Below are 19,533 nucleotides of genomic sequence, written 5' to 3' on the forward strand. Positions count from 1 at the left end.
GAATAGTGAAGGTTATACAATGTTTTATAATGCAAAATTTTCCACTAAGAGGGGATTTAATGCCTTTAATAAAAGTCAAAGAAGACTACAGAGACATGTCAGAATGTTACTATTTGAGTCTTCCCTGAAGTGCAAGCAAAGTCTTTGATAGTAACTCACATATTTCTGCAAGTAAAGCTCAAGTCAAATCGATATGCATTCATGTAATCAATCACAATGACAGCACAATTACCCACAATAAATCTATGTTGTGGTTTCACTGGTGACTGCTTCGCTGCATTTCTCTAGGTATATGGAGCATGATTTGCTGATATCAATTACCGTAAAGTTCCGTGTATAAGACGCACTATTTTTTCGTCGGAAAACGTTGAAAATCGGGGGTGCGTCGTATACACGGGTACAGTCGAATCACCGAAAAAAATCCGTCATGTACACCCAATTTTATAAGGCCAACTTAGGGCCATGTATGCCCATCGACGTTTGGAAGGTAAGCAATCACTAAAACTTACGGATAAATGAGCGATCTTTCAATCTGGACACACACAAAAGCTGCAAATACGAGATAAACTTACATCGGCCTTGTGTAGTAACGATGTATCAATCTGGCCATAGACAACAGCTGTAACAGCACTGATGTATGCTACCGATGTCAGTCTACCAAGCTACCAACAGCCAACCTAGTAGCTGGAATATGCGATGTACAGGTATCATTACTAAATTACCGATACCGTAAAACTTATCAATGTACTAGTATCAATATGGCCATAGACAAAAGCTGTAAAATACAGAGTAGGATCGACACTATGTCACCGTAAATATGAACGATGTGTGAAGCATGCATGCATATCCATGTCGTTCGTTTGCTCTTCATTTCACGAAGCCAGCCAGGATAGCATAGCTACACTGTAGCTAGCTAGCTAGCTAGCAAGCCTTTGGCAAAGGCAGCAGCTGCAGAGAGGCTTTTGCAATGGACTCGCGTGCACACAGCGATCGGATCGAAGCGCGCTTGCCCATTGCACGCTGTGTGTGCAAGTCCATTGCTCTCTGTGTGCGTGTGCTGAAATTATAGCGAGCTGCCTTTTGCAAAAGGCTAGCACTGTGCATACAAGCATGTTACAAGAGACACACATGTTACTGGTAATCCCTCCGGGCGAAACAACAGTGCATGAGTGTAATTACCGTACGCACCGTACGTCTTGCCGTATGATCCCTCTGCTACACTTGTTGATGTTTTTCTTATTTTTCGTGATGAACCTTCCAGTCTGACATGCGTCAATATGCGAGACACCCTCTGCTTATATAACAGCAAAGATCATACTGTACACTCATGAGTACGATATGCATGACACATGTACCACGATTGAAAGGCGAAACAATAGCAAGTGAGTACCGAGACAAGTCTCGCATTTTGCGTCTTCCATATTTTGCCGATGTCCGATGAATACCGTTAAAAGAAAATATAAAAGGAAACGAAAAATAGAGCAAATACATGCTGCATTCTAGGGAAATTTTGAGCTGAAATAATATGTATGACACACGCAATATTTGCGTGGAAATTTTCGTGTTTTTTTTTTTTTTTTTTTAATTTTAGGTCCGAAAGTAGGGGTGCGTCTTATACACGGGTGCGTCTTATACACGGAACTTTACGGTAGTACAAGTATCTCAATCACTTGTTAAGCTGTTCATTCTACTGCATGCATTGATTGAAACAATCAGCGGGGTCGCTGATATCCAATCAACTTTGAGGAAGAAGTGGAGCTACAAATGTAATCAGGGCTATGGATGCTAATTTGTAAGAATTTATGCAACACTATTATACTTTTGGCAGGTACTCTGGACATTCCATGAACTACAAGGCACACACAAAATCAAAATGGTAGATTGTGATACTGCGCACTATCTAAATTTAATCACGTCACTTTCAAAGTACAATTGTAAGTCTCCACTACAAATAGGAATGGAAAGCGTGTGAAATAGGCAGTCATTCCTTCCTATGTAAAATGCATAGCAGATCCATGAACAGAACAAAATGCCAAAAACACATGACAAGCAATTGACAGTGTAATGTCAACTAGACATCAGAACCACAGCAGCCTTGTTGACATTTTGGTCTTCCCAGTATGCAGCGTTTGTGAACTTGCCATAAAGAGGGGTTAGGACACATCCCAAAGGATTCCAACAGAGGAACTTCTACACAAAGATCCGTAGACGATGTGGAATACAGCTGCACAAAACCCTACACTTCTAGATACCCACACAGACACACTGCTCTATGACGGCCTCAGACCATGTACCCAAGACAGCACTGCACTGATCATCCATCACCAGATGCTCGTACAAGTTTGCATCTCAGTGTGTCTCTGAACTGGAGCCAAGCTGCTACTCACACTGTACATGTGTGGGTGCATTACATATGTGCCAACAGGCAGCTTTGCAAGGTGCACACTTCGAACTCACAAGTGCAATGTCCGCATTCTATATTGTATACTTCTTGGTACTGTATCATGTGTGTTTCTTCTGAACTTCTGTTATACAATACTTTTCAACATTTGATTTCATTAGTAAAATAAATAGAAAGTATCATTGACACTGCAAATGACAGCTTCTTTGACGGCAACCCTTCTATCTCATGGTATTATGATCAGATGTTTTGTTTTACTCCGTTTTGTAATGCTTTTCTGGTAACTTACTCCTATATTAAGAAAAACAATGGATGGGGGTTAGCACTTTAGAAAATGCAAGGGAAATAATGCTTTTATTTCGCACTGCTGAAGAAAAGCAGAGACTTTGCAAACTCAACTTTTGAACATGTTATACTGGTACAAAATGCCATCTTGTAAAACATCACACTAGAATACAGGAATATCTGAAAGTAGGACTTCTAATGTTTAAGCTTGGAAATAAAACTATAAGCCTACATGCACATTTTCCAAAGGTGTACACAGGCCTATGTCTGGGTTGTGTGTCTAATGAAGTTTACTGCAAAAGAATGTTGTGAATAGCAGCATTGAATGTTGGTGTTTAATTACAAGTGATGCTGTGCTCCACAGCCATGAAGGAATGCTAATCTCTGTCAGGATGGGGTCGCATTAGAACAGGTGGGTTCATTTTGGACAACTCTACATTGTACTAACACTACCACCAGAATTCTCGGTTGTGAGTAAGAAAAATACAGCTTGAGTGAGCACATTATTGAGTACCGTACTTATTTTATCTGTCATTGGTCACACTGTCAAGATGAATCCATCAGATCAGGGGTAATTGAAAATGGGCTATCTAAACTAGCCAGGCCCACCTACATGAATACAGAGAATAGCAAGAGTCAAAAGAAACAAGTGCCCAAAAACTCACACCTGAAGTCACACCCGAAGTTTCATAACACACAATACTTGATGATTCATGGAACATGGAACCTACTGGTACAGTATAGCAAGTAGACTGATTAAAAGTATAGCAAGTAGACTGTTTAAAAGTATTGAACTGTCACCCATATAAAAAATCACTATACCTGTATAGTTCTTGCTTTATAGTTTGATAAGTTCATCACTGACCAGTAAACAAGCAAGTTTATCAAAACATTACACTAAAATGTAGGATTCTACAGTAACAATTTTTCCTGAAGTTTGTGTCCCTGACTACACCGTATCAATTACAAATTGCAATTAGGCAATGAAACCTCTCTTCTTCTTTTTTTTAAATTCTTTCTTTTTAGGCCTTGTATTATGCAAATGTCTGTATTTCGAGCTATATTGCAGAACTGTCTAAAACAAACAAACAAACAAACAAACAAACAAACAAAAACACAGCAATCCATGTCATCAAAGAGTATGTTTTACTAATTATCTCTTCTTAAATGCATGGTTTTGATGACAGTCTCACTCACTGCACCAACATAGCATCACAAACACACACAACAAAAAATGAACAATGACAAGACACAAACTACTACTGTTTGTGAGAGTTTATATCTTCAACATGACATCATCCAGACATATACTCCTTTGTGAATAACAATAGCTCACAGATGAACTACTGTAGATATACAAGTATGTCAGAGCCAATATACAAACCATACCATGGAATTCATAATTTTTCCTTTAAGGTGTATAGTATTCTGCGCGCACAAATAGTTTCCATAACTTACTAAGTTGCTATTCCTTAGAAAGTTCAAGGCCCTACAAGTATGTCAGAGCCAATTATACAAACCATACTATGGAATTCATAATTTTTCAGTTAAGGTGTATAGTATTCTGCGCACACAAATAATTTCCATAACTCACTAAGTTGCTATTCCTTAGAAAGTTCAAGGCCCCCCCCCCCCCATACATGCTTGTATTGTATTGTATTGACTGCTATGGTGCATCCTTCACTTGATATTGCTTTGACATTTGACTGCAATTGTTCAGTTATGTTACCATCAAAACGGCACATGAAAAACAATTGTTATGTAATATTTACAATGCAAGTGGCCTTTGCTTTATCAGACCTAAAATCTGTTAACTAACTATGCACAATGTTGCCAGATGGAGTGTTGAGCTATTCTGAGATAGGTGTATGGAATGACACTTGGCAACAAGCCACAAGGACAAAGTACAGTACGAACATGTCATGTACTGACCACAACAGTGATCATACACTGACATCATAATTTGTCTATTTGGTTGGGGTGGATGGATGGACAATTACTACACTTAGCATTAGCATTTATATTCAATTGAAAATACTCCTACAAATGGTTTCTGTACAAGTGCTATCAACACTTAAACCTTCTTCAACATTAATGATCTGACATGTTGTCTGGTTTCCCCCACAATATGCTTTGTGCAACTGCAATATAATCTTGTATGTACACCCAGCAAAGCCACTCTGCATATTCTGCATGCATGATAAATGGACTGAAGATATCCAGTAACTCGTTTATTGACACCAAAAAATACTTAATTCCTGCAATATTCATCAATCCATAACTCTAGTTCACTTGTTTGATAAAAGGTTATCACAAGGTTTATTCTCTTAGACTACACTCTGAGAATTGCTTGATTCCTGTGTAGAGTTAAGATATTTTCACACAATGGTGTTATGTAAGGCAGAGTGTACTTCACTGTCATTCTGCATCAATTCTTACTGTACAAACTATCAGTATGTAGGCACACGAGAAAAAGAAAATGTAGAGACTCTTAGAAAAGCATTTTTATCGGTGTGTAAAAATGTTGCATTTTGATGTGAATGCTTTAAGTCTTTAGCATTGTGATACTCTGTATGTACATGTATGTTACACAAATGCATACTATATCTGAAATTCATTTTAAAAAAATCCGAACACAACTCTTACCTTGTGGGGAATCCTGGGTGTTGTTTGTCTTGTCATCCCCTTTTTCCAAACTAGAATTTGAGGCACTCACAAGTTGCTCCTTGACATCTTTGGAAGCGACGGTTTCAGTGGTCCCTTGTTGATTATGGTCCATTTCTTCATCCTGCAGTAGGAAATATGTCCAGAAAAAACAAAGAGAAAACTGGAATGCTTATATATCTGATAAAGCCAGAGTATGGAGCTTATAAAAAACAAGAACAACAAACAACAACATCAACAAAACAACAACTCCACATTCTGTCAATAAGTAAATTTGTACTTTGATCTTATTTCAGCTGAATATAATCATTCATGATTACGCATGATCATGCAGGTTAATTTCACTTCAGACATCAAGCAATATCTATACTCCAGAATATTAATGAGTTTATGGCATGAAGCACTAACAAAAGTGAAACCCAACTTTGAGCATATTATACTGTGAACTCAACATTGCTAACATGTTTACTTGTAGCTGATGACAACGAATGAATGTGACAGGTCCATGGATCATATGTATCATTGAAACAGAAGGAGAAAAGAAAGTTCAGTTTCAAGAGAGCATAAAATCTCATCAAAACTATGTCATTCCTAAAGCTTGTCACAATGACTGTACAACACCAGTTCTGAAAACAAACTTACATGTAAATGACACTGAAACTGTTATTCTCAATACTTCGCATGATGGAATGACAACTCTATCAAAAGATGAACATCCTTGATAAGTTTACTGTTGTTGAACTGACAAAAAGTACAGTTTGATAACAAAGAAATGCAAACCAATACCCTGTACTGTAGTCAGCAAAAGTATGTCCACAGGCTGTTGGACTTTAATATCACAACAAAACGCAATGTTGTCATTGGCCAAATCTGCCAGATATTTGCTGAATCTGGGTCCCCCATAGAATAACACATTTTGAAAAATTGGAAAATTGCACATATCATGCATGCTACATGAAATACAATGGGGGGGGGGGGGGGGATGTCCATTTAAATATTGGAGAAGAAGAATATAATATTATACTGCCAGGGAAATCACTTAATACTAGTAACCCCAGATGACAGCTCTGCGTATGTGTGAAGTGTGCATATCTACATATTGCAAACAAATCTAGCTAATTTTATTTTACTCACTTTTTAATTACAACCTAATTACATATTTATTTCCCTGAAATATTGGCTCAATATTTCTGCATTCCGTATTAAAGGACAAGTTCACCTTCATAAACATAAGGATTGAGAGAATGCAACAATGTTAGTAGAACACATCAGTGAAAGGTTGAGGAAAATTGGACAATTGATGCAAAAGTTATGAATTTTTAAAATTTTTGTGTTGGAACCGCTGGATGAGGAGACTACTACAGCTTGTGAGTCATATGCGTACAACAGTATAAAGAAAATATAAAGAAAATTCAACATATTTTCACTTTTTTCACATAATAAAAGAGCACTTGACTTGGCTCTTTCTAAAGGCAGGGGGAATAATATTACCCATAACATTTGTCGGTAACGAGTCGGGGGAATGTGAACTTTTTTCATAAGATGAAATTTTGTGAAATTCTCTTTATATTTTCCTTATATTGTTGTACGCATGTGACATCTAAGTTATTCACACACTGCAGTAGTCTTCTCATCCAGCGGTTACTACACAAAAACTTCAAAAATTCATAACTTTTGAACGGATTGTCCGATTTTCCTCAAACGTTCAATGATGTGTTCTACTAACATTGCTACATTCTCTCAATCCTTATGTTTATGAAGGTGAACTTGTCCTTTAATTCTTCTGCAGCTAGAGATGCACATAAATATTTGCGTCTACATGCAGTCAGTGCATCCATGCAGACAGTTGCGAGTGCACTGTAACTGTGTTAGCTCATCATATCATCACGATAAACATTTGCAACATTTACAAGTTTCTGCACAATTCAGTGTTTGGCAATAAAGCACGTACACATGTACAACCTTTGATAGATGAATGCACAAAACCAGGAGTAGAACAAGTACTGTAAAGAGTGTATGAAATTAATTACAAAAGAATACTGACACATGTCAAAGGTACAGGGGAGGCCAGTTTTGATTTTCAAACATTATCCGCAGATTCAGCAATAATCCACTGTAAATCAGTTGATACATAATATCAAAACTTTGCATGGAGGCAAATTTGTGGAGGTGTTAATGGCAGGTGGTTAATGACATGTCTATTTATTTTACCATAGGAACATCATGTCATCAGCTGATTTCCAAAGACTATAGAATGAGAAATGAAGCATCAGGTACAATTTTTTGTGTTGTATATCCTGGAAGAAACTTTTTTGTGACATGAAGTCAAATAGTCCATGAAAATGGAGAATCACCTGTGGCTACTCCAGGGAACTACAATCTCGTTTGCTAGATCCCCCCCCCCCCCCCCCAACACAACACAACACACACACACATGGCAAAGAGCTGTTCTAATGAATTCATCTCTCCTTGAAGAAACTTACGGCTGGTTTTAGACTGGCTATTGCTTTATAGGAGTAATCATTGTGCACATCTTGAATGTTTGTAATTGTAATTTTCCACAAAATTTGCGCATAGCTATCAGAAATGGCATCCATCCATAATAATTATTTTATGCCATGATATGAAAGTATTAAATCAAACAGAAGACAAGATTTATCTATCTTTAAAATGATTAGTCATAGATCTCTTCGCATATGTTGAAGGTGATATGTTGTTCTATACTGGGTACCACTGATATACAGTAGCAATGTAACTTTTATTCCAAGTACAACACTGTAACAAGTCTCTAAATCAGTCATTTTCTCAATGTCACAATCCCGTAGCATCTACTACTTGGGTAAAACACTATCTTGCTGCTTATTTAATGTGCAATCTACACAGATTTTGATTACAATGACCTTGAAATCTGACCCAATTTCCAAGAGCTTGTAACTTTGAATCATTTTTTTCGAATGATTTTTTTTCTTTAAATTTTGTCAGTTTTGACTTTTGTAAATCACTTGGATATGATAAATCTCAGCAGTAGCAAAAGTGAAAAAAGCTACACTGAATACTGCAAGAGCATATAAATTCAGTTCTTTTCAACACTAACAGCTAGCAAAGTCAGGAAAGACTTCCTCTAAAAATGTACCCCCCCCCCACCTCTGCCATATCTCTCTACAGCTACACTACTGTTTCCCTACCCTCTCGTTAGCTTACAGTGGACACACAGATGCACACATGCATGTTTGGCAAGTGGTGAGGTATTACTACGGGGGGGGGGGGGAGACACAAGAAAGTCCTGTACATCATTGTAGTGTGAAACCAAGTTCCACAAATATATGTCTTTTTATTCAGTCAAACAGACTGTAGTACACTGGTCATTAGCTCATACCAAAGAATTGGTATTAGTAGGGTAATATGGGCTGATACAATTGTTCTTGCCTATCTATATATAACATTCAGCTTATGAGAAGAGCATGTGGTGATGTAACATTAGTAAGCTTTTGATTCATTTTCTCTCACTTTTCAAAACATACCAATCATTAAATGGTTCGACCCAGATGCTGTAAATGCCAAAGTTCAAATTGATGTGATTAATAGCTGTACCTAACTTCCCTTAAAAAATATCGCCTTCCCCCTATGAAAAAGTGGACATGCCCGACCTGTCGCGGGAGTACACTCTACATGTAGTGTGTGTGCATCAAACGTAGTATTCTATACAGGTATGGTATTACTGGACAGCATGGTAATTCTGGATGCGCAAATTTCTGCGTATAAATGACAATACGCGCAGGATTTCGTAGACTATCCTCACAGAGCATTATATGGGCCAAAATTGCAAAAAATGCGACACAAAAATGTAAAAGCACTGAGAAATTCACATTTCACCTCAGATTTAGAAGATGTCAAATACAAGATTTCATCGCGTGAATTCTTCAAAATGTTCATGTTACACCTTTCACCAAGATACAAAATTTGAGCGTCATTTCCCATTTTGTCTTTGTCTTCCGCTCGGTAAGAATGTGTACGGTGAACTGTAGGTATGAAATGTAATTCTGGTGCAAGGAAAAGATGTGAAAGACATTGATTATTCCATTATGAAAATTGTGTCCGGAATGCGATTTCACACCACCCTAAAAGACAATTTTTTGTAAAGGGGTATACCTGAAGTCTGTTTTCACAAAATTGGAGTGAATAATATTTGTAATTTTGCTGAATTGGTAATTTTTTACAAATTTGTGAATAATTGGTGTTATTCTTCTTCTTCTTCTGGTAGTCCTGCGTCCTTTATACTTGGACTTGGAGATTAATACAGGTGTGATTCATGCTGTGCGTGCTGTGCTTGTGTGAAAGTGTATTTTTGGCAGAAATTTCATCCTCTTACGTACAGAATTCAGAGCAATGAAAAAAAAAGCATCCGGCAATACTATCCACTCTCCTATCAAATTCAAACACACGTCCATAAAGTTCTTCCAAGCCACACAGGCCAGACAGAAATTTTTCACTGTGACACAACGTCAGAAGAACATATTTTTTACTTTTTGCTCGACATAAAACAGTCGTACACATGAAATAATAAAAGTACGAGAGGGACAAACAGTGATAGGTGCATGAACGATCGGTGACTTCATAGTAGGTGACGTTAGATATACATATAATCAAGTAAAACATGTTGATGTAACATTGTCATTAGTTTCTAACTTCCCATTTCCAATCCAGTTATTTTACATCATGTACGACGTAGACTGATTATGTCGGGACATACATTGTAATCAGACAAATGTTTGGAAAGGCAATGCGTGCAAGCAGCAAGGTTTATATCATCTCATTTTTTTTTTTTTTTTTTTACTACAGGCCATTTACCTCTGGAGAAACCTTGCCCTCTACAGCCTGCAAAAGTGCATAGAGTTGGCACCTAAGGGCCTGCTTCTGACTGAACGTGAAGGCAGGATGATTGAGGGCCATGACAGCAAGAAGGACAACCTTCTCGTCCGTCTCAGTGTGAGGATTTCGAGTTCTGAAGCCATTCGATAAGATGGCGTCGGTATGTTCCTTTAGCGTTCGATATAGCACAGTTGCACCATCAGTACATCTTGAATTCATCAATGCAAGACTAGTTAGTACTTTATCAAGAATCCTTATATCAGTTATATTCGTCAATTTGGACAAATATGACACATCGTTAGCATGAAGTTCTGACTCCCTCAGCCGATCGTAGTCCCTTCGCCCCAGACTTTCAACATAAGTTCCAAGGAATCGCAGTTCGATGGGGCTGCAGCAATCCATCAGCGCGCAAAGAAAATCTATTCTTCTGTACACGCTAAGATCACAAAACCACGCTATAACCTCCTTTTTACAAACCATGGTGATGATATTTTGTCACCTCCAGCACCAAGAAATTGTTGAAACTCCGTAATTTTATCTCCGAACTACGGGTCACTTCTACTGGTCGCCATTACGGCTGCACACTGCATAAGGAATAATAACATCCGGGCATTTCATAATGGATTTTTCCAAGAGGGGTGTAGATATTCATCAAATTCATATATAATTAATTGCATTGATTTAGACGACTGAGATATCAATGTTGACATAAAAAAGGATTTAAATTGTATTTTGTGAAATAAATGAAGAATTATGGAGTAAAAAAGGTGTATTTTGTATTTCATACTACCACAATCATACCGATATAGCCCTACAGATTAGTGGTAGCGTCACACCTGCCGAACAAACAATTTTGTCCTGTCAAGCTGTTTTCTCGGGCCGGTTCTACAGCACAAACGTTTTATCTATTGAAATACTGAATATTTTAACCATTTAATTCAGACTTCCAAAGAGATACTGCTAAGTAGTCCAATGAAAATGATGAGGTTTTGACATTTTGCTTTATGATTATGTCATCACCTTGTACGCATGCATGTTTTATGGGTCGCAGCTGTATGAACGTAGACTTTTCCTAGACACTCAGTAGTTACTCGTGAATTTCAACGTAGAAAGTAATGTCTAACATATACACTTATATAAAAAACATCTGGAGTAGTAAGACTGTGTCAAACAACTTGCCGAATTTTCAATCAGTGCCTCACCGACTGATTTGGGCGCGCATTATGACTCGTAAAAGTTTGGGATAACATAGGAGTCTGTCCTTTTATTGAAAAGTAGTCGTTGTTAGTCTCCTGATCATCGGTCATGAGTTGACTTGGAAGTATGAGTAAAATTGTATTTGTCACAACAACAATATCATTGGCTAGTTACAATAAGAGTCTATGATCTGTGCTGTCACAGCAGTGGTGCTAATATATTTTTGAAGGTCGTCAGATCATGCGCAATTTAGTGTTAGATCAATATTTATTCTATTCAATTCATACATGATTTTTATTAAGTAATAACAATCGTATGGAGTATGGAAATTCAGTATAAAACTTTGACAACATGTAACAGGTAGGCCTACAATTCAGTGAAAGTTATAGAGGCTTGTTAAATTAGAATGGGCTATACCCTTGAACAGAAATCAAATCATGTTGTAATTCATATTTACGTTAAAATAGTTAATGATAACAGTCACCGACAGTGGTGGATCCAGGGGGAGCGCACCGGGCGCCCCCTTTTTTTTTGCCAAAAAAAAAAAAAAGGAAATAAACTGAGAAAAAATGGGAGGGGGCGTGCGCTCCCCTTTAAAGGACAAGTTCACCTTCATAGACATGTGGGTTGAGTGAATGCAGCAATATTAGTAGAACACATCAGTGAGAGTTTGAGCAAAATCGGACAATCCGATAAAAAGTTATGAATTTTTGAAGTTTCTGCTCAGTCACGGCTGGATGAAAAGACTACTAAAGCTTGTGATGTCACATGAGTACAACGATATAAAGAAAGAATAAAGAAAATTCAACATATTTCCATTTTTCTCACATAACAAAAGAACACTCGACTTCTCTCTTTCAGAAGGCAGGGGGAATAATATTACCCTTAACATATGTCAGTAGCAAGTCGAAGAAATGTGCACTTTATTCAAAAAGTAAAGTTTTGTGAAATTCTCTTTTTATTTTCCTTATATAGTTGTACGCATGTGATATCATACACTGTAGTAGTCTTCTCTTCCAGCAGTGACTGCGCAGATACTTAAAATATTCGTAACTTTTGAACGGATTGTCCAATTTTCCTCAAACTTTCACTGATGTGTTCTACTCATATTGCTGCATTCTCTTAATCCTTATGTATATGAAGGTGGACTTGTCCTTTAACTTTGTGTTAAGGCGTCCCCTCTATATGGAATTCCTGGATCCGCCCCTGACCGACAATATAAAATGAGCACAGAGAGAATTCATAGCACATGCTGAAACAGTCACGAAACCGAAATGAAAAAAAAAAATAAATAACCGGCAATATCAAAGGAACATGGAGATAATAAGACAAACCAGGGAGGTGAGAGGAAACAAACAGTCACGTACACTGCTTGACACACACACACACACACAAACACACACACACACACACACACACACACACAAACCCGAACAAACCTATCAATGATTCCGTTTGAAAGTTAGTTTACACTGGATGGAAACGCCTTTCTTTGGAAAGCATGGAAGCATCGGAAGGTCTTGAGTTCGAATTCAACCTTCAACCTGCTTTATCATGAATGTCCATTTTGGTGGAAATGCTGGAGAAACTTAATTATACGACCAGCAGAGGAACAGTGCCCGGCCGCCCGGCCCGGTGCACCGGGTAATGGAGATCACCTCCAGACTCAACTAGTCGACACTTCTGTAAAATATAAAGCAGGAAATGCAAGCTTCGAGATGCGTTAGGAGTTGAAGAATCTTTGATTCATTCATTCATTTATTTTTTTCATCTCCAACAGAACTTGTAAATACATTTTTTTTCCTCACATAAAACATAAGTACATATATGTGTCAACAATTACGAAATATGAAAAATGATATTTAAGGATAAACAATAAATGATAGGGTGGAAAAAAGCACAAAACATTGTGAAGTTTAGAAAATGCAGGAGATGGGGAGGAATGCTGAAGAAGCAATTAAAATTTGCATTTCAGTAAACTCTTATTTTGATACAGTGCACTTCGATAACGTAATTCCGGATTCAACGAAGCAATATTCAGGACCCAAAATTATAATCTAGATATCTTTATACACTTTATTTGTTTGGATGTGACGAAATTTCGATATGACGAAAGAAAACTGCAGGTCCTGAAGATTTCGTTAAAAGTGGGAGTCGCCTGTAGTGAACCCCTTGTTTGAAACTTTAGCTCCACGGCGCCCGACTTTTATGCATCGATCTTTAATACTACGAAATGGAGGATGGTGGAGTAGTTCATCATTATGGGGGTGCATCGTGTCTGATGTTTTGTAACTTGCATTTGTTGGTTGACTCTCACTTTCATTTTGTTGCCTCTCCTTGGTATACCTGGTTAGGGCTGCTGCTTGTTATACACTAGCCCCCCCCCCCCCCCACCTCTTCCCGGATCTAGGGCAATTACCCCCTGGGCAATTACCCCGGACCCTTCCCCAGGCCCTAATCCTAATCCTGAACCTGAACCTAACCCATACCCAAACTCCTAACCCTAAACCTAATCCCAAAACTCTAATCTTTACTCTAACCTTACCACTAACCAGTATTAAGCCGGGGGGGGGGGGGGGGGTAATTGCCCTCTGGGGGTAATTGCCCGGATACGCTCTTCACTCATACTTTTGCTATTTCACTCTTTTCCAATACTTTATCCCTCTGTTGTTCCTTATCTTGTTTGATGTTGCCTCACCCTATTAATCCTCATCCTTCACAGGTTGCCCTCTATGATCCTTGGGATCATCACTAACCCTCCTCTGCCTTTTATTCCTGCTTTAATCCCCCTCCCCCACTTGTTGGGCTCCTTGCCCATGACTTCCAACCCATCTCTTTTGTTTTCTTTGTTCTGTATCCCTGTATGGCTCGCCCCTGTTCTATGACTGTGCTTCTCGCGTGTAGTCCTCTTGTGATTGCTTTCCTTGCCTGCTTGTCATGTTGCCTCTGACGACGATTCTGCTAGGACCGAAAGCTCAGGCCCCTTTTGACTCCATTTTACTCCACTGGCTCGCCACTATTGGATAAGCAGTTTTCAGCAGCTATTTTTTTTTTTATCAATTAATTAAACAAATTAGAACGTCAGGAGAGCCAATGTCTGGCCTTTCTGAGCCTGAAATGGAAACCCCAACCCAAATTTACAAGTTGAACACACACACACACACACACACACACACACACACACACACACACACACACACACACACACACAAGAGTTTTAGCCGCGGTCACATTGGCAAAAGATCTTGAAGATCTCGAATTTTTGTCAGTGTGACCGCAAATTTCTCGATAAATTTCTCGCAAAACATTTCGCAAAACTTCCTACTCAAACAATAGCCGCGGTCACATCGGCAAAAGATCTTGAAGATCTCGAATTTATGTCAGTGTGACCGCAAATTTCCCGAGAAATTTCTCGCGAAACATTTCGCAAAACTTCCCACTCAAACAATAGCCGCGGTCAGACTGGCAAAAGATTGAGAAGTTCCATCAAATCAAATCGGATTTAACAGAAGTTGTCAAAAAGTTGAAGTTTGTTTAGTTTTTTTTTTTTTTTAATTGACTGGTGGTATTACTTGCTCCCACATAATTATGTAAATTTCCTGAAGCAATGACATCATCATCTCACAACTTTCCTATTGGTCATATTATGCAAAAATATCAATTTCTTCGCGATCTTTAGTCGTGCGGTCGGTCACACTGACTGCCAAACTTTTCGATCTTTGGATCGAGAAGTTACCTCCGCCAAGGGAGGAGGTTATGTTTTCATTACCGTTGGTTTGTTTGTTTGTTTGTTTGTCCGTGTGCAAAATAACTCAGAGAGTTGTGCATGGATTTGGATGATCAACTGGCAGGAAAGGTTGAGAGTGATACAAGGAATAGATGACTAAATTTTGGTAGTGATCCGAAAATTTTTATAGATTTTATGAAGGATTTTCGATATTCTGGCAGGTAGGGTCATTGAATTTGGGAGTTCAATTTGCGCATTTTTGAGGTTTTCATATGCGCACTAGTGCGTGCTCTAGATAGTTTCTGCTCGGGCGAGGTGCGCCCGGCGATTTTTCAGCATGCACACGTATGGGTTGATCATCGGTGGAAAGTAGCTGCTTGGCGGAGGTCTGCACTCTCAGGGTGCTTTTCTAAAGGGGAAAAAAAAAGGAAAACTAGAGAAGATCTGATTATGGAAGACTGGAGGGGATGACATCATCACCTCCGATTTGCATGATTATTATGTGGTTGAATTTGATTGAACCTATCTTTTTTTTTTTGAAAGCGTGTAAAACTTTGACATTTTACAACTTTTGATATAATTCTTCTACCAGTCCCTTCATCTCGTTTAACTTTTTTTTTTTTTGGGGGGGGGGGGTCTAATTAAAGCAGATTGGACAATGGTGTGTGATTGTAACGTGCAGCTCTCTAGAAGTTAGGTCAAGCTGTTTTTTGATTGTTTGTTTGTTTGTTTGTTTAACATTAACTTTCGGTAAACTAAAGAATTATAATCATTCCTCCCCATTTATGTCCTCCACTGTGATCATCTTCTAAGTCTTTTCCTGCTCCCATTTACCCTCGATTCCTTTTATCATTTATTTACTGATTATTATTTTGTTTTATCATCCACCTCTTCCTTCCTTTTCCACTTACCAGATCGACCAGATTTCTGCCTTAGGAGTCTTTCTCACACTCAAACATCTGACAAGCTTTTACTCCCACCTCACAAAGACATAGACTTCTATCCACCAAAAAGTGACATTTTGAGAAAATAATGTTTTTAAAAAGATCAGAATTAGTCAAAACATTTTTTTCCAATGAGCACCTGATTGAAAGATGTACAAAGCTCCTAACCATGAGAGGGGTGAATAACCCTCCCATCCCTCCCCCCCCCCACCCCCACCTTGGTTGCCTTGCTCCCTGGAGCACGCATGCACCTGTAATCTCATGCCTAGCTGCTCTTTGACCTTGGTATGTCTGACTTCCTGATCCCTGCCCATCAAGTCCTCCTTAGCCTCTTTATGTACTTTCTCCCTCATCTCAAGAATAGATGAAGTAAGACCTTGGAAACTCTGTTTAATATACACTGCAAAAAGTCCGGTGTTAAATAGTGAACACCGAGCTGGTGTTAAATTTTCGGTGCTCATTTATGGTGTTAAATTAACACCTCCGGGTGTCATTTCCAAATTTTAAACTGTTTTTTGAAGAGTTTCTTAGTAACTGCACTTTTTGTTGATTTTTAATTTAAACAAGACGATCAAGAATTTTACATTAAAATACTAGATTTTTGAAAAAATGTGAAAATAAATTTACACCAAAGTAACACCAGCTGGTGTGGTCTCTTATTGAAGCTGGACGGGTGTTAAACCATTGATATTAACACCAACAAATATCAAATCAACACCATGTGGTGTCATTTTTGAATTAACACCAGTACAGTGTCAAAATAACGATTATACAGTGTCAAATCAACACCACAAAGTGTCGCAGGTGAGCACTTTTCAACACCATCACAGTGCATTTTTAACACCTGTGGGTGTGGTCCTTTATTGAAGTTTGATCGGTGTTAGATTTAACACCCGTGGTGTTATATCTAACACCGATGTTTTTACAGTGTATATATATATATATATATATATATATATATATATATACATGGCTCGACACTAACTTTTCTGTTTGGTGGCCCAATGGGGCCACCAAAATCCTAAATTTCAAATTTTTGGTGGCCCGAGAGAAAAATTTGGTGTCCCCCCAAAAAACCAATAAAAAACATTAAAAGTCCCTTTTTTTTTAATGAGTCAAAGTTTTATAATAGTAAGAATTAGAAGTTAGACATATCTACTCATAAATAAACTTCAACAAACTTGCAACACTCACTCTCAGGCACTCATTCAGTCCTTTTCATCCATCCTTTAAACAAATTTAACTGCTAATTTCCAGCGCAAAAAGTTACAAATTTATTGACATACTTTTCAAAAAATTTTGGTGGCCCGAGGCAGGCCACCAAATTTGCCCTTTTTTGAAATATGGTGGCCCGACTTTTATTTTTGGTGGCCCCGGGCCACCGGGCCACCGTTAGTGTCGAGCCCTGATATATACATATATATATATAATGATGTTTGTAATCCACATGTTGGTATACCAGTACAGAAAAGATGACGAAGTAGGGTAGTAATGCATTTCAGTCCAACAGTGCTATTCATTCAGACCAAATTTTCGATTAATACATACGTCTTCCTCAGGGTCGACAATGACAATTGTCAATTGTCATTGTCGACCCTGAGGAAGACGTACAATGTATGTATTCGTCGTAAATTTGGTCTGAATAAATAGCACTGTTGGACTGAAATGCATTACTACCCTATTTCGTCATCTTTTATATATATATATAATCCCAGTCGATTCCAGTAGTATGTTTCAAAGGATCACAAAACAGAGTATCTGAATGGTTAAAAAATGCATGTATTCATCAGATATTAATCGTTGCCTAACATGCACTTCTGATGGGATTCATCATTATTCTATGTGTTTTGCACAATTATGTGTAATGACATCTCCCCATTTCATGTCCTATTGAGTTTGGGATGTCATTTTATGCATAATGCATTCTTCAGATTTCTCTTCCCAAAAACAACCATGACTCCATACAACCACTCTCATTGACAAATTACTGCATTTCTATACCTCTCTCTCTCTCTCTCTCTCTCTCTCTCTCTCTCTCTAACTATTAAAGGGATGGTATAGTTTTGGTTGAGATGAAGCTTCAGGTATCCAACTTTTTTGTGAGATAATTAGAAATATCTTCAAAAAGGAATTCAAAGTTTATTTGATAAAGATAAGTTGATAAGATAAAGATAAGATAAAGATGAAATGGCTGAGATATGCAAAAACAAAGCAGTCCTATAAAAGGTCGGTCCCACCTTTAATTGGGGCCGCTTTGTTTTACTTTCTTTTCTGATGTCAGCCATTTCAAAACCGATTTTCATCAGATGAACTGAATTCCTCTCTGAATTGTATCCTTCATCTTAGATATCTTAAAGGAGGTTTCTCACTATCTCACAAAAAGACAAAATATGATCCCCCATCTCAACCAAAACTATACAATTCCTTTTAATAATAGCCACGTACTAGTAATTTTCTGTGTCATGAAAGAATATGTCTTACACTATGTAGGCAGGGTTTTCACACACCCACACCGACACACAGACACACACACATAAACCCCTCTGTACAGAACCTTCACTCCTGCCTCACAATGAGAATGTATTACACATTCGAAACCTACAGTGATAGTGTCTGGATCATTGTTACTTTAATTCCACAAGGCAGAAACAATGATTCATGTAACTATAATAATCCAGCTTCTAGAACACAATGACAGACATATAATCTTATAGCAATGTCTGACTTTCATTACTAGCACTTCCCTAGAGTCGGCATGGTTCTAAACTTTCATAACAACTTTTCTCAACACCTTCTATTTTCAATCCAACTTGCAATTGATCACCCACCTAATCATGGCTAGATAATCACATTCCTCACCTGATCAATCAAATTTAAATGTTTTGGATTTTAGAAATCATAGCTACTGGTCAGAGACTGATCTCTGATATGATAGCACTCTACATACATTTATATCATGTCTTTTACAGCACATAAATACATGATGTTTGGCTACCACACATATTGAAATCAATGTATTGTTAGATGACAATACTTGGCTAAAATTTCTCAAATTCATTGACTGCAAGGATATTCCATGTGTATGGTCTTCTTTCAGAAGTGGTGGGAATGCTTCTGACAAATATAATAATTTAGATATCTAACTGACAGTTACGCACTATGTACATATACATATTCACAGTATTTACATAAGATATACACTTATATTGACCTCGCCTTGTACACAAAACTCCTCATGCAACTTTTCCAACAACTGAATATTCATATATGAATTCATAGTGATTATTATTCCACAGTAACTTCCACGTCTATGGTAAAACAAAGCTTCATACTGGTACATGTCATGCTGGGCACAATCTAGCATGTGTGTATGTGGGTGTGTGAAAGTAGAAAGAGTTATAGACTAATAAGCTGGCATGAAGTAAATGTGCTAAGAGTAATAGCAA

The 19,533-nt window shown here is 37.9% G+C and overlaps 1 protein-coding gene across 1 annotated transcript in view; it reads right to left on the reverse strand.

The window, feature by feature from the left end:
* LOC139738694 (uncharacterized) overlaps positions 1-10,791 on the reverse strand; it is a 45,144-nt gene extending 34,353 nt beyond the window's left edge. Inside the window, exons 1-2 of the mRNA XM_071649326.1 lie at positions 10,199-10,791; positions 5,333-5,474 (exon numbers count right to left, since the gene is read on the reverse strand). Of these exons, the coding sequence (XP_071505427.1) occupies positions 5,333-5,474; positions 10,199-10,699 (643 nt within the window). The 5' untranslated portion in view covers positions 10,700-10,791. The remainder of the gene's footprint in view (positions 1-5,332; positions 5,475-10,198) is intronic.
* Between the last annotated feature and the right edge of the window lie 8,742 nt (positions 10,792-19,533).

The sequence above is a fragment of the Diadema antillarum genome, unplaced genomic scaffold (assembly GCF_040938485.1).
Source record: "Diadema antillarum isolate AM-2024a unplaced genomic scaffold, OU_Dant_1.0 seq00000765_RagTag, whole genome shotgun sequence".
NCBI lineage: Eukaryota > Metazoa > Echinodermata > Echinoidea > Diadematoida > Diadematidae > Diadema > Diadema antillarum.